Genomic DNA, 16,201 nt, shown 5'->3' on the forward strand with positions numbered 1-16,201 from the left:
TGATGTGGGCAGGGAAGGAGGGATGGAATTTTTTCCTCCTGGCTGCTTTGTCCTCTGTTATTCCATGGAGCACAGGGAGATTCCAGGGCTCTGCAGAAGGGAATTGGGATTGGGATTGGGATTCTGCCTGAATAGGAATCAGAGGTGCCTGATGTGGGTGGGGGTGGTTTTTTTGGTGTTTGTTGTGTTGTTTGGGGGGGTTGGGTTGGGGTTTGGGGTGGTTGGGTTGGGTTGGGTTGGGTTTGTGGGTGGTGTGTGTGGTGAGGGAGGGATGGAATTTTTTCCTCCTGGCTGCTTTGTCCTGTGTTATTCCATGGAGCACAGGGAGATTCCAGGGCTCTGCAGAAGGGAATTGGGATTGGGATTGGAATTGGGATTCTGCCTGAACAGGAATCAGGACCCTGATGCAGACAGGGAAGGAAGGATGGAATTTTTTCCTCCTGACTACTTTGTCCTGTGCTGTTCCATGGAGCACAGGGAGATCCCAGGGCTCTGCTCCCTGCCCTGCCAGGCTCTGCTCTCTGGGTGGCCCATGGCTCACAGGATTATCCCAAATCCACGGTTTTGAGTCCTTTTGGGAGTGCAGAGTGCTGATCCCGGAATCCAAGCCGTGGGTGTTGCGGTCAGGGGGTGGGAAAGGCTGTGGAATGGATGGATAATGGATCATTGGCTCTGCTGGGTCACTCCAGCTGCACCAGAACGAGGAGCTTGCACTGAAAATGAGGAAATTTCGCTTGGATTTTGGGAAGAAATCCTTCCCTGTGAGGTTGGCACAGGTTATTCCATGAAGTCTCCATCACTGGAGCAGCCTGGGATGGTGAGAGGTTGGGATGGAATGGGATGGGATTTAATGGGATTTAATCCCTTCCAGCCCAGCCCATTCCCTGATTTTATAACTCACCCAGAGCTGCTCCAGCTCTGCACCTGCAGCTCCAGGCAGCTGAAATCCCAGAACAGCTGGTGTGACCAACACCCCGGGGCTGTCCGGATACAACAGCCATTGTTCCCGGCTCTGGAGCTGCCCACGTGGGAATCAACACCCCAAAATCCCCTGGAATTAGCCCAGGAGGAGGCTGGATGGGCAGAGGGGGTGTGCAGGGAGCTCCGTGCCGTGGGGAAGGGGCTGGGAGGAGGGTGGGAACGGAGAGGTGACACTTGGGGACACGGGATGGGCGGGGTGGACCATTCCAGGCATCCTGGGTTGTTTAATGGGGTCTCTCCTGCTGGGATATCCACGGGATTTTGGGATGGAGATTCCACCAATCCCCTGTGCAGGACACCCTGGGAATCCCACATTTCTCCAAGGCCATTCCATGCTGTGCTCCCCCAGTGCTTCCCAGTTTTCCCAGTATGCTGAGGAGTGCAGCCACTGGGATTTGGCATCCTGGAAGGGATCCTGGAGTATTTAATGGGATTTCTCCTGTGGGATATCCCAGAGCTCATCCCCCTGGGAAGTGTCAAGGAAGATGTGATGTGAAACAGCTGGGGAGGAGGGATTTTGGGAATGGCACCCCAAATTCCTGCCAGGAAGGGGATGAGGGGGTGACAATCCCATTATCCTGGACTCCATGCTCCTGCTGGGAAATGCTGGATCCTAAACGGGCTGGAGGAGGCAGAAATGCAGGATTGGTGCTGAAATCAGGAGAGAATTGGGATGCTGATGGAGAGGGATGAGGGATGTGATTTTGGGATCTCCATTAAACAATTCAGAGGGCCTGGCTGGGGATGTGGGGACACCTCCAGCTTCCCAGGCACTGTTTCCCTGGAAAACAGAGTGCAGAATTCCTTATGATCACCTAGAGTGTGTCAGTGGATTTGGGATGGGGATTTGTTGTGGGATGAGGTGTGGGATTTGGGATGGGGATTTGTTGTGGGATTTGGGATGGGGATTTGTTGTGGGATGAGGTGTGAGATTTGTTTTAGGATGAGGTGTGGGATTTGGGTGGGATGATGTGGGGTAGGATGTGCACCTGGGACACAGCGAGGTGGCTCTGGTGGCCCTGGTGGCCTCGGTGGCCCTGGTAGCTCTGGTGGCTCTAGTGACCTTGGTGGCCCTGGTGGCCTTGGTGGCCCTGGTGACCCTGGTGGCTCTGGTGGCTCTGGTAGCCCCGGTGGCTGTGGTGGCCCTGGTAGCTCCAGTGGCCCCGGTGGCTCTGATGGCCTTGGTGGCTCTGGTAGCTCTGGTGGCTCTGGTGGCTCTGGTGGCCTTGGTAGCCCCGGTGGCTCTGATGGCTCTGATGGCTCTGGTGGCCCTGGTAGCCCTGGTGGCCCTGGTGGCCACAGTGGCTCCGGGAGCACACTCCCCGTTCCCTGGCAGACATTCCCAGCACATTTCTGGCGCTGAGTTCAAAGGCTGTTGCTGGAACACAGAGCGGCAGCCTGGCAACCCTGGCAGCAGAGCTGGCAGCAGCTGCTCTCGGGGCTCTGTGGGATCAGCATTTTGGGACAGCAGCTTCCCTGCTCCCCACTGCCCCCCGGCCTCGGGGGTTTGAGGGGCATCTCTGGGGGGCTGTGGTTTTGTGGGGGTCTGTGGGGGCTGCAGGTTTTTTGGGGTTAATCTCTGGAGGCTGCAGGTTTTTGGGGTTACCCTCTGCTGTGTGGGGCTGCAAGGTTTTGGGGTTACCCTCTGCTGTGTGGGGCTGCTGCAGGTTTTTGGGGTGAATCTCTGCCCTGAAGGGCTGTAGCTTTTTTTGGGGTAGATCTCTGGGAGCTGCAGATTTATTTGGGTGAATCTCTGGGGGCTGCAGCTTTATTGGGGTCAGTCTCTGGGGGATGCAGCTTTTTGGGGTTGACTGTCTGAGGGCTGTGGCTTTTTTGGGATGAATCTCTGCCCTGTGGGGCTGCAGCTTTATTGGGGTTACTCTCTAGGGGCTGCAGATTTATTTGGGTCAGTCTCTGGGGTCTGCAGCTTTTTGGGGTTACCCTCTGCTCTGTGGGGCTGCAGGTTTTTAGGGTGAATCTCTGCCCTGTGGGGCTGCAGGTTTTTGGGGTTGACCCTCTGAGTGCTGCACCTTTTCTGGGGTGAATCTCTGCCCTGTGGGGCTGCATGTTTTTGGGGTGAATCTCTGTCCTGAAGGGCTGCAGCTTTATTGGGGTTAATCTCTGGGGGGTCTGCAGCTTTTCAAGGTTACCCTCTGCTCTCTGGGGCTGCAGGTTTTTGGGGTTACCCTCTGCTTTTGGGGGTGCTGCAGCTTTTTGGGGTGAATCTTTGAGGGTTCTGCAGCTTTTTGGGGTGAGGTTCAGCCCCAGCTGCTCTCCATGCCCAGGATGCCCAGGGAGGAGCAGGGCTGGATTTTCCCATCAGTAGGATTTTCCCATCAGTAGGATTTTCCCAGTTCTCACCCAGCCCTTTTCCCTGTGTTTTTTTCCATGTGCTGTCCTGCTCCCCGTGAATTGTGGATTATCCATTAGGTAAGAACATCATTTCTCTCCTCTTTGGGGTGGGAATTGGGGCAGGGGAGGCTTTGGGATGCTTTGTGTGATTCCCAGCTCCAAATCCACCTTTTCCCTGGATCATCCTGTTCCTGGGAATGGGGCACAGCTTGGACTCGATGGTCTGGTTGGGATTTTCCAACCCCAGTGATTCTGGAATCCTTTGGGAAGTGGGAATGGCCATGGTGGGAATTTTGGGGTCATCCCGAGTTGGACTCGGGGATCTCTGTCATCCAGCTCAGGATATTTGCCATCCCATCCCTTTGGAACAACATTTTGGAGCTCAAACCTCTGCTCTGAAATCCTAAATCCTAAAAAAAAAAAGATTTCTCTTTGTGCCAGAAAGGGAATTGTGAGATTCCCGGCCAGCTCAGGCACGGCATTCCAGGATAATTCCCTCCTGGAAACAAACCCCCACGTGGCTCTTCGGGATTTATGGAGCCTGCTCCAAATCCTCGGGGTCACTTGGTCAAGTGGGGGAAATTGGGAGAGCTTTGCCCGAGGTTGTGACACTTCATTAACTCCAGGCTCTGCCGCAGTTCAGTGGGAAACCCGAGCTGCCCAGGCAGCCTCCGGAGAGCTGGGGAGAGCCTGGGAAAAACTGGGAAATGCATGGGAAAAAGCTGGGAAGTGCCTGGGAAAAAACTGGGAAACGCCTGGGAAGTGCCTGGGAAAAAGCTGGGAAGTGCCTGGGAAAAAATTGGGAAGTGCCTGGGAAAAATCTGGGAAGCGCCTGGGAAAAAGCTGGGAAAAAAACTGGGAAAAAGCACCTGGGAAAAAACTGGGAAAAACTGGGAAGCACCTGGAAAAAAACTGGGAAAAACTGGGAAGTGCCTGGGAAAAAGCTGGGAAGGTTAGGTTATTCCTTGATTATTCCTTGTTTATTCCTTAGGTTATTCCTTAGTTATTCCTTTGGTTACTCCCTGGTTATTCCTTAGGTTATTCCTTAGGTTATTCCTTAGGTTATTCATTGATAATTCCTTTGGTTATTCCTTGATTATTCATTAGTTATTCCTTTGGTTATTCCTTTGGTTATGCCTCTCCATTCTCCTGCTGGGAATGCAGGGAAATGCTGGATCCTAAACGGGCTGGAGGAGGCAGAAATGCAGGATTGCTGCTGAAACCAGGAGGGAATGGGATGCTGATGGAGAGGGATGAGGGATGTGATTTTGGGATCTCCATGAAACAATTCAGAGGGAATTTTCCTCGGAGTGAAATCCTGGGAAGGGAGGCAGAGCTGTGCTGCCTGCCCTACATGGGACTCGGGCAGTGACAGCTCTCCGAAGGGAAAGGGAATGAATTTTAATGGAATCTTGAAAGACTTTAAATTTTCATGTTCCCGTCAATTATTCAGGACGGCGGAAAAGCGATTTTAAAGCAGCGTAAAGAGCAGAGGAAAGGGAGAGGCCACTTGGATTCCTGGAGTGGATTTGTGTTTTGCTCCAGCGCAGGGAAACGGGGATGTTGGGAAGGCTCTGGTGCTGGGGAGGAGGGATTTGGGGAATTGGGATTTTGAGAAGTTAGTTGGGATTTTGGGAAGTTGTTGGGATTTTGGGGAGTTGTTGGGATTTGGGGAAGAAGTTGGGATTTCGGGAAGAAGTTGGGATTTTGGGAAGTTGGGATTTTGGGAATTTGGGATGCAGGGCAAAGGGGCTGGGTGGCCAAGGCCATGGAGTGATGTCCCTGCTGGGAATGTGGGCTGATAGAATTCCCAGTGGGAGTTGATCCCGGTCAGTTTTGGACTGGAAGGACTGGGAAAGCAGGAGAATGGACAAACTGGGAAAGTGGATAAAGGACTGGGGAAGGATGAGCAGGGAGATTGGGAAAGTGGGAACAGGGAGAAAGTACTGGGAAAGGAGGAGTGTGGAAAAACGAGTGTCAAAGCAGGAGCAGGGACAAATGAGTGGTAAAGCGGGAGAATGGATAAAGCTCTGGGAAAGCAGGAACATGGATAAAGGAGTGGGAAAGCAGGAGTAGGGATGACCCACAGCATCCTCAGGAGAAACCTCCTGGTGGGCACTGCAGCCCTTTCCCTGCCCAGAGTGCAGATCCTCCCCAGTTCCCACTTCCAGCAGCTGATCCTTGGCTCTGGGAGCTCCTGGAGGGTATGAAGGAATGCCCAGCATCCTGCTCATGTCCGTGTGGGCTCTGGGAGCTCCTGGAGGTGATGCCCAGTGTCTTGGAGGTGATGCCCAGTGCCCTGCCCGTGTCCCTGTGGGCTCTGGGAGCTCCTGGAGGTGATGCCCAGTGCCCTGCCCGTGTCCCTGTGGGCTCTGGGAGCTCCTGGAGGTGATGCCCAGTGCCCTGGCCGTGCCCATGTTGGCTCTGGGAGCTCCTGGAGGTGATGAGGTGATGCCCAGTGCCCTGCCCGTGTCCCTGTGGGCTCTGGGAGCTCCTGGAGGTGACACCCAGCATCCTCGAGGTGACACCCAGCATCCTCGAGGTGACACCCAGCATCCTCGAGGTGACACCCAGCATCCTCGAGGTGACGCCCAGCTCTCTGCCCGTGTCCCTGTGGGCTCTGAGAGCCCCTGGACATGATGCCCAGCATCCTAGAGGTGACACCCAGCTCTCTGCCCATGCCCACGCCGCCTCCACAGCCTCTCCCGGGCCAAAGCTGGCTCCCGTCCCACCCCATGTCCATGTCCCTGGGCTGTCCCCAGGCCGTCCCCAGCCGGCCATCTGTGCGCAGGGCTGTCCCCGCGGCCAGCGGGCTGCTCGGGCCGTGCCGCCCCACACGGGTGCCCCAGCATAGCTCGGGGCTCGGCAGCACAAACGGGGCTTTGATTCCCAGCGCCGGGAGCTGCCAGCCCTGGCTGCCTGCCCGGGAAACTGCGCCAGGCGCGAACATAAGCGGCCTTTGTGTGAGCCCGGGGGCTGCGGCGGGGCTGGGGACAGGGACAGCGCCCGCGGGAGCTGCTGGGACAGGAACCCGGGGGTTGTGGAACATTTGGGAATCAGATTGTGCTGCTTTCACCGAAAAAATGCGGGTGCGGCTCCTCCTGTGACACCGCCACCGCGCTGTCCCCAAGCCGCACAGCAAAGGCGCCTTTGTCACCAGGAAATGGGGTAGAGCAGCCCCACGGCTTGGTTCTGCTCCTGGGATTGTGCCCCGGCTGGGATTGGGGTCCCTGGTGGTGTCCTGGGGTCGGGAATGGCGCTCGGGGAGGTGACAAAGGGATGTCACCACAAAGGGATTCTGCTCTCCCGCTCGGCTTTGTGTCCTCGCAGCTCAGTGCAGGGAGATTCCAGCAGGGGTTTTGGGATTCAGGATGATTCCAGCAGGGGTTTTGGGATTCAGGGAGATTCCAGCAGGGGTTTTGGGATTCAGGGTGATTCCAGCAGGGGTTTTGGGATTCAGGATGATTCCAGCAGGGGTTTTGGGATTCAGGATGATTCCAGCGGGAGTTTTGGGATTCAGGGAGATTCCAGCAGGGGTTTTGGGATTCAGGGAGCTGCTTCCTGGGATTTTCTGTCTGGAATTATGGTCTTGTGGACATCTCAGCCCCCAAGAGGGATAAAATCAGCAGTGAGGGACAGCAGGATGGCCCAGCTGGCTCTTCTTCCCTCTCCTTCCCGAGGAGGGATCAGGAAGGAGGATCATGGAGAGATTTGCACCGTAAATTGGGAATTTTGCTGTGGTTTTGTTTGGAGAAGTTGGAACTCGGCGTGAGAACAAAGAGGTGATTTAGGGGACAGGTGGAAAGTCGCACCTGGTGTGGGAAAGTTGTGCAGAGCAGGAAAAATAAATAATGGCTCTGGATGTCACCAGACCTTGGAAAAAGGTGTGAGAAAAGGCCTTGGAAATGTGTGAGGGTCTGGGTGACACCAGGGCTTGGAAAGGCCTGAGGAAGAGCCTTGGAAAAGCCTTGGAAAGGCCTGAGGAAAAGCCTTGGAAAAGCCTGAGGAAAAGCCTTGGAAAAGTCTGAGGAAAAGCCTTGGAAAGGCCTGAGGAAAAGCCTTGGGAAGGCCTGAGGAAAAGCCTTGGGAAGGCCTGAGGAAAAGCCTTGGAAAAGCCTGAGGAAAAGCCTTGGAAAAGTCTGAGGAAAAGCCTTGGAAAAGCCTGAGGAAAAGCCTTGGAAAAGCCTGAGGAGAAGCCTTGGAAAAGTCTGAGGAGAAGCCTTGGAAAGGCCTGAGGAGAAGCCTTGGAAAGGCCTGAGGAAAAGTCTTGGAAAAACCTGAGGAAAAGCCTTGGGAAGGCCTGAGGAAAGCCTTGAGAAGGCCTGAGGAGAAGCCTTGGAAAAGCCTTGGGAAGGCCTGAGGAAAAGCCTTGGAAAGGCCTGAGGAGAAGCCTTGGGAAGGCCTGAGGAAAGGCCTGAGGAAAGGCCTGAGGAAAAGCCTTGGAAAAGCCTGAGGAAAAGCCTTGGAAAGGCCTTGGAAAAGCCTGAGGAAAAGCCTTGGAAAGGCCTTGGAAAAGCCTGAGGAAAAGCCTTGGAAAGGCCTGAGGAAAAGCCTTGGAAAGGCCTTGGAAAAGCCTGAGGAAAAGCCTTGGAAAGGCCTGAGGAAAAGCCTTGGAAAGGCCTTGGAAAAGCCTGAGGAAAAGCCTTGGAAAGGTCTGAGGAAAGCCTTGGAAAGGCCTGAGGCTCCGGCTGCCACCACCCCTGAGGAAATCCCACCTGTCCTGCTGGGTTTGGCTCTCCGTGCTCCGAACCACAACTCCCCACTCCCCTGCAAGGACCTGCCTGCCCTGATTTCCTGGGTTTGCCCAATCCAGCCCTGTGATCCAAGGAAAACCAGGGGATGGCTGGGTTGGGGACACCAAAGCCACTGCCACATCCCCGAGCTGTGAGGAAGGAATCCTGGAGTATCCTGTGCCTGTTTTCCCCCTCTGGGAGCCAGGAGGGTGCAAGAACTCCATTGTGAACCCATTTCACGAATCACTTGGCCGCGGTGAGGCAGGAAAGTGGGATTTAGGTGGAGTTTTTCCAGCTTAATCTGCCGGGATGCTATCAGATCCCTCAGCCTGCAGCCAGCCCCGGCTGAATAAACTTTCCCTGCCTTCAATCCAAACGTTTGTGCAGCACAAACTTTGCCCCGAGGGGGTTTTTTTTCCTTGTCCTTCCGAGTGGTTTTGGTGGTGGTGGCGGAGAGGGGAAACCTCAAATCCTCGCGAAGCAATTACTGCTAATGAGACACTTCCTACACATCTGGTTCCAATCCTGGCGGCGTTTCGGGGACTCTGGGAGCTCGGGAAGGGAGGAAGGTTGGGGGAATCTTGGCCTCTTCCTCTCCCTTCTTGCCGAGGTGGCTCTGGGGATGCTGCTGAGCTCCAATCCCAAAATCCCAAAATTGGGGCGTTTTGGGGATTTTGGGAGCTCAGGAAGGGAGGAAGGTTTGGGGAATCTTGGCCTCTTCCTCTCCCTCCTTGCCGAGGTTGCTCTGGGGATGCTGCTGAGCTCCAATCCCTTCTCCCAAAATCCCAAAATCGCGGCTCTCCGGGCTGGCAGCAGCAGCAGCAGCAGTCGGTGGGCACTGATGTGCTGCCAGTGGATTGATCTGTTTCTGAGAGGGTGTAATGTGCTTAATTAGTGTGTAATCAACAAAAACAGGGCCGGCTGGATGCCCCAGCCTTCGGAAAATTCCTGAATCCTCTGCCAAGCGCCAGGAAAAGGAGAAACTCTCTGGCTGTGTTTGCCGAGGGATTTTAATATGGAATTGTCAGGAGCTGCTGGTGGCTATCCAGACCTTTTCCAAGCCCTTTTCCTGGATCCTGGAAGCTCTTCAGGGAGCCCAGCCTCCCTCGTGGTGAGCAATATCCACCTCATCCCATTCCCTGGAAGGCAGCAGGTTCACTTCCTGGGAAAAAAAACTGGGAGAGGCAGAAAAAAAACAGAGCCCTGCCCTGCCCGTGCCTGGCTGTCCCTGCTCAAAACCCTTCCCAGAGCCTCCTTTCCACACCGGGGATCTCCAGGCAGGGTTTTCCCAGGGAACAACGTGTCTGGCTGAGCTTTGCTCCCTCCTTTGGCAGGGAAGCAGCCTGGGATTGAGGCTGGGAGTGCCCAGGGCTGGCTGGGGTGGCTCAGCCGGGCCACACGTGGCTTCCCAGAAGTGCCACTTGTCCCAGACGCCGGCAGTGAGTCAAAGGGTGCCTCGGGAGGGAAGGGAGAAGCAGGGAAGGGCTGATTTCTCCGTGGAATCCTCGCTTCCCAGGAATATTCCCTGCTCCCCGTGAGCTCCTGGCCAGGGAAACTTTCCACACCCGAGTGCCTGACCTTGGAACGGAGCCTCCCGCTCTCCTCTCGCGTTTGGTTTCATCCAGACTAAAACAAACTTCTTTCCCCCTTCCTTGATGTTCCCAGCTGCCCCACGGAGCCGCAGCCCTGTGAAGGGGGAAATCAAAAAGCCTGGGGAATGCTGCTGGAGTTGAAAGGAGGGTCAGGCTCGGGGGTGGCTCGGCTCAATCGGGCTTTTGTTCTGAGAGTGAGAGGGGAACGTGTGAGCCCTGCTGGGCTGGGGGGTCTGCCGGGAGTGGGGGGCTTGGGATGGACGGGAGTTGTGTGGGAAGGGGCTGGATGTCCATCTGGAGGTGTTGGGGACAGGAATTGTGTGGGAAGGGGCTGGATGTCCATCCAGAGCTGGGGAATGATGTGGTCTGGAGTCCCTGTGAGTCACCCTTGGCGTGTGGCTCACTGGGGTCAAGTGTCCAGTCTGGCTGTGGGGTCTCTGAGGAGGAGGGAGCTGTGGGGAGGACGGGAATTTTGTAGGATTGGGACTGGGATGTCCATCTGGAGGCATTGGGATGCACAGGAATTTTGTAGGATGGGACTGGCATGTCCATCCAGAGACATTGGGATGCACAGGAATTGTGTAGGATGGGACTGGGATGTCCATCTGGAGGGGTTGGGATGCACAGGAATTTTGTAGGATGGGACTGGGATGTCCATGTGGAGGCGTTGGGATGCACAGGAATTTTGTAGGATGGGACTGGGATGTCCATCCAGAGCCATGGGTGGATGTGGCCGAGCACAGGAACAGTCTGGAGTCCCCCTGTGTCACCCTGGCCTTGTGGCTCATTGGGGTCAGCTGTCCAGTCTGGCTGTGGGGTCACCCCGAGCCCTTTTAACCCTTCTGGTGCCGTGTTCTCCACCCCTAAAGCAGTGCCAGCAGCATTCCCAGAGCATCCTGATCCTCTTCCTTGCTCCACCCTCATCCCTGACCCAGAGAGATTTGGGATTTGGCCCTGGAGCAGCACTCAGGATCCATCCCAGTGCTACAGATCAGCAATTCCCATTCCCTGAGGGAATTCCTGGTGGTCCCTGACCCAGGCAGATTTGGGATTTTGCCCTGGAGCAGCGCTCAGGATCCATCCTGGTGCCACAATCACCAATTCCCATTCCCTGAGGGAATTCCTGGTGCTCCTGGCCAGGCAGCTCCCTCTCCCCTTTCTCCCAGCCTGGCTGCTCCTGGTTTTCCCGGATCCTGGGAATGCTCCAGGTGGCACCGAGGTGACACCGACACTTTGTCACCCAGCCCAGAGCCCTGGGGGATGCCTGGGGGAGGAGATGGAGTTTGGGAATTGAGATCTGCCACTCCCAGCTGTCCTGCTGTGCGTCCCCAAAACCCACAGAGCCTGTCCAGCTCTGCTCCCTGCTCCTCTCCCACGTGGAATTCCCAGCCATTTCCTCCTGGGTGACACCAGGGGGGTCCCAAAGTGCCACCTCCTCTTGGCAGGTGACAAAAGGACAGACGGAGGCAGCACAGTCCCCAAAAATTTGAATTTAGAGAGAGAGAGGCAGAGCCAGAATTCCGAGCCAGACACAAATATTCCATCTGCAGCAGGTCACGGGGGCTTGGCTTTCACTCCTGTTTTCCTTCCTCTTTTTATAAATCCCGATCCCAAAATAACCCGGGCTGCTCTGGGAGATTTTTTCCGTTGTTTTTTCCCCTCTCTCCTCCTTTCTCTCCATCTCCCACCAGGCTGGGGCAGAGCTGCCAGCAGGGAAAGGCTCTGTGTCACTTCCCAGTGGAAAAGGGGAAATTCAGGATGAATATAGAGGAGAAATCTTCCCCTGTGAGGGTGGAAAAGCTTTCCCAGAGAGGCTGTGGCTTTGTCCAAGGCCAGGTTGGAGCAGCCTGGGATAGTGAGAGAAGTCCCTGTCCCTGCCAGGCTCAGCTCCTGAGCATCCCCAAAGCAGTTTGGTTCCCCCAAATCATCCCTTTGAGCAGATAATCCATGGAATTCCGTGGTCCATGTGAGTTCTGAGCCTCTGGGATATTCCTGAGGATCTCCTTGGTGCCAGCTCCTGGTGGATCAGATCCTGAGGATCAAACCCAGCGTGCTCAGGACAGCCAGGAGCCACTGCTGGGATGTTCCTGGTGGGATCTGTGTGGTGCTTTGCAGGTTTTTGGGGTCCTGGGGTTGTTCCTGCCTGGTTTTCCTGGGCAGGATCCTGTGTGGGATCACTGGGATCAGCAGGATTTGGGAGCTCCTTGTGCCACTCAAACCTGTTTAAATCCATAAGGGATTTATGGGAAGGTGGGGATGGGAATGAACTGAAATGAGAGTTTATAGGGGAAGAATTGGGGTTTTCTGGGTGAGCTCAGCCTGTTCCTGCCCTGGGAGCAAAATGGCAGTGCCACCCCTGCTGTCCCTCTGCTGCTGGTCCTTTCCCTCTCCATCTGGACCCCCTTGGTGTCCCCAGGGACACAGCTTGGCTTTGCATTCCCTTCCAGGACCTGCTGCTTGTGGGGAAAAGCACCCAGCTCTGCTCCTCGGGAGTTCTGCTGCTCCTCACATGTGGGATTTGGACTGTGGGGCCAGGAGAGAGAATTCCTGCCCAGGATCCTGGCCAGATCCAGGGCTGGACAGAGCTGGAGTGCCCCAGGTGGCACTGGGGGCTCGGGGAGGAGGAAAGCTTTGGGGCTGCTGCTGTTTTCCTGCTTCTAACTGATTTCTTCTCTCCTTTTTCCTCCCCTGCTTTTCTAAAGAACATAGGAAGCTTCTCGCCGGTAAGTGGTGGGGTTTCCTGCCAAAAAAAATCCCATTTCCTCATCCACCATCCTGCCTCAGGGCTGTCATCACCCCTCATCCTGTGGGATGTGCTGGGGCAATGGGAGCCCTCGGGGCTGGGCTGTCACCTCCGGGCTGCTATTGCTGTTAGATCACAGTTCAGAGCTCCTCGCTGTCCCCTCTGCCTGCTTTGTGCCCATTCCGGGTCACTGGGGATGTCCCTGTGTCCAGCCTGGGTGACTGGGGATGTCCCTGTGTCCATCCTGGGTCACTGGGGATGTCCCTGTGTCCATCCCGGGTCACTGGGGCTGTCCCTGTGTCCATCCTGGGTCACTGGGGATGTCCCTGTGTCCAGCCCAGGTCACTGGGGATGTTCCCATGCCCATCCCGGGTCATTTGGGATGTCCCTGTGTCCATCCCGGGTCATTTGGGCTGTCCCTGTGTCCAGCCTGGGTCACTGGGGATGTCCCTGTGTCCAGCCTGGGTGACTGGGGTTGTCCCTGTGTCCATCCCGGGTCACTGGGGATGTCCCTGTGTCCATCCCGGGTCACTGGGGATGTCCCTGTGTCCATCCCGGGTCACTGGGGATGTCCCTGTGTCCAGCCTGGGTGACTGGGGTTGTCCCCATGTCCATCCCGGGTCACTAGGGTTGTCCCCATGCCCATCCCGGGTCCCTGGGGCTGTCCCCGTGCCCAACCCGGGTCCCCGTGGCTGTCCCCATGCCCATCCCGGGTGCCTGGGGCTGTCCCCATGCCCATCCCGGGTCCCCGTGGCTGTCCCCACCCTCCGAGCGGTGCCACCGGAGCGCTGTGGGTGTGTAACTGTGATCTAAGGGTTGTCACTCCATGCCTGACTCATCTCCGGTTCCATCCTCAACCTCTCACCTCCCGCGGGGAGGGCGGGCAGAGCTCCCCAGAGCTCCCACTGGGCGAACTGGGAGGACTGGGCTGCCCAGCCGGCCTGGGGGGGTTGAGGTGTGTGTTGTCCCGATGGAAGGAGGGAAAATCCAGGGAATTCCTGGGAAGCTGCAGAGTGGGGCAAACAGAGCAATTCCTCGGGAATCCTGCGGGAGAAGCAGGTGAGGTGTGACAGGACAAGGGGGATGGGGCTAAGCTGGAGCAGGGCGGGTTTAGACTCCATAAAAGGAAGAAATTTTGACAGCCAGGGTGGTGAAAGGCTGGCACGAGGTGCCCGGAGGAGCTGCCCCATCCCTGGAAGTGATAAAGTGATAAATTTAGGGCCAGGCTGGATGGGGCTTGGTTGCCACAGGAGAAGGGATTGACCCAGGAATGACCCAAATTTGGGGTTGGGACTCCTCCTCTTCCCACTGTCCTGCTCACCTCGGGACATTTAGGTTCACTGCCGACCCCAAAGCAGCTTTTTGGGGCGCTGTGGGGTGGGGTGGGACAAACACCAGCTTTGTGCCGAGGAGCTGGTGAGCCGGGATTGACCCCAGAGTGCTCCGGCTGCGGCGGGAGCTGGAAAACCAGAGCAGGGATAAAGGGATGAAGGTTTTCCTCCCCGTTCCGTGCCGGGAAAGCCGCGGGATTTCCTGGAAATGCGAGTTCGGGGACGCCAAACCGTGCTGGGAAGCGGCAGAGGAGGAGCAGAGGGAAGTTTTCCGAGCCGACAGCATCCTCTGCTGGCTGTCGCTCGCGGATCCATGGAATTCTGGCAGGGCTCAGGGGATGCCACAGCCATGGCGGGACAGGGACAGGGACAGGGCTGGCTGCTCTCGGCTCTCCCAGAGCTGTGGGGCAGCAGGGAAATCCCAGTCTGGATTCCTGGGAATGCTCTTGCTGTGCCGCAGAGCTCTGTGAGCAATCTCCCGGTTGGTCAGAGGGGAGGATGTCCCTTCCTTGTCCTTCCTTTTCCATCCTTTTCCTCCCTTTTCCTTCCTTTTCCTCCCTTTTCCTCCCTTTCCCTTCCTCCCTTTCCCTTTCCCTCCTCTCTGCTGATGGCATTTTAGGGCTCAGCTGGTGGTATTTTAGGGCTCTGCTGGTGGCATTTTAGGGCTCTGCAGGTGCAATTTTAGGGCTCTGCTGATGGTATTTTAGGGCTCTGCTGACAGGATTTTGGGGCTCTGCTGATGGCATTTTGATGCTCTCCTGATGGCATTTTGGGGCTCTGCTGATAGGATTTTGGGACTCTGGCAGTCCCCCAGCTGCAGCCAGTGCCTCTTTCCCCAGCCTGCGGCACCCCGTGGCTGAGGGATGTCACTCATTGTCCCCAAGCTCTGCGGTGACAGCTGCTTTCCCGCTGGGAAGGGATCCGGAGTGCCAGGGACAAATCCTAATTTTAGCCCGCTGGGGGCTGCAGCACGAATGTGCCCCGGGTTGGCTCCAGCCCCGTTTTCTGCTGCTTTTCCCCGTTCCCACCCACCACATCCCTCATATCCCGGAGGAATTCTGCACTGCCAGCCGATCCTGGCGGCTGAACCAGCTGGGGAGCAACTGGGGGGATCGAGAGAGATTTGGGAGAGGTTTGAGAGAGGATAGGGAGAGGATCGGGAGAGGTTTGGGAGAGATTTGGGAGAGGATAGGGAGAGATTTGGGAGAGATTTGACAGAGGTTTGCGAGAGGATAGGGAGAGGATCGGGAGAGGATCAGGAGAGAGTTGGGAGAGGATAGGGAGAGGTTCGGGAGAGATTTGGGAGAGAATCGGGAGAGGATCGGGAGATATTTGGGAGAGGATCGGGAGATATTTGGGAGAGGATCGGGAGAGATTTGAGAGAGATTTGGGAGAGGATAAGGGAGAGGATTGGGAGAGGTTTGGGAGATATTTGGGAGAGGATCGGGAGATGTTTGCGAGAGATTTGGGAGAAGGGAAGGCTGAGTTCGGCGCAGGGAGAGGCTGAAGGCTTGCGCCAGTCCCTCCCAGTCCCTCCAGCAGCCCCACAGGGCTCTCCCTCTGGTGGAGGGAATTGGGCAAACAGCAACCAGCAGCTAATGAAAGCTCAGGGCGGGTTGGACAGGTCGCGTTTGTCCCCGTCTGTCCCTGTCTGTCCCCGTCTGTCCCTTCTCCCGCCGCTCTGCCATCCACCCCTCGCTCCCCGCGGGTCACCGCAGCTGCCGGTAGCCCAGCCCTGGCCGGGGCGATGCTGAGAGCTCCGCTCCGCTCCCCCCGGAGCTCCCTGCGGCTCGGCGGGATCCCGGGCTGGGCAGGGCGGCAGGTGGCGGTGTGAGCCCGCGGAGAGCCGCAGCAGGGGCAGCTCGGTGGGTTTGTCCCTGCCCAGGGGACAGGGGACATTCTCGGTTTGTCCCTGCCCAGGGGACAGGGGACACGCTGGGTTTGTCCTTGCCCAGGGGACATTCTGGGTTTGTCCCTGCCCAGGGGACAGGGGACACTCTGGGGTTTGTCCATGCCCAGGGGACACGCTGGGTTTCTCCCTGCCCAGGGGACAAGGGGACATTCTGGGTTTGTCCCTGCCCGGGGGACACGCTGGGTTTGTCCCTGCTCAGGGGACAGGGGACACGCTGGGTTTGTCCCTGCCCAGGGGACAGGGGACACGCTGGGTTTGTCCATGCCCAGGGGACACTCTGGGGTTTGTCCCTGCCCGGGGGACAGGGGACATTCTCGGTTTGTCCCTGCCCAGCACCGCCCCGCTGTGCCTCTCTCCCGGCTGCTTCTCCCGAACGATCCTGCCGGGAGCCGGGAAGGGGCAGAGCGGTGCTGAGGGTGGGAAATCCCGGATTCTCTGCCTCGCCCTGGAAAATCCTCCCTATCTCTGTGTTCCAGCCGGGATTGGGGTGCCAGCAGTCTGTGTGAGCCTTGCCCGGGAATAACTCGGCTTTGGGATGGCAGAGGGGACAGGGATGA

General features: G+C 57.0%; 1 protein-coding gene across 4 annotated transcripts in view; it reads left to right on the forward strand.

Annotated features, from left to right (window-relative positions):
* The window catches only part of AGRN (agrin), a 109,204-nt gene that overhangs the window by 21,325 nt on the left and 71,678 nt on the right, over nt 1-16,201 (forward strand). For 2 of the 4 annotated variants that reach the window (XM_085080174.1, XM_085080175.1), the window contains exon 3: nt 12,361-12,381. The exons of the other annotated variants lie outside the window; for them this stretch is intronic. In XM_085080174.1, coding sequence (XP_084936300.1) covers nt 12,361-12,381 — 21 coding nt within the window. The remainder of the gene's footprint in view (nt 1-12,360; nt 12,382-16,201) is intronic. 4 annotated transcript variants of the gene reach the window in all.

This window comes from Lichenostomus cassidix, chromosome 21 (assembly GCF_008360975.1).
Source record: "Lichenostomus cassidix isolate B80296 chromosome 21, HeHo_3.0, whole genome shotgun sequence".
Classification (NCBI taxonomy): Eukaryota; Metazoa; Chordata; class Aves; order Passeriformes; family Meliphagidae; genus Lichenostomus; species Lichenostomus cassidix.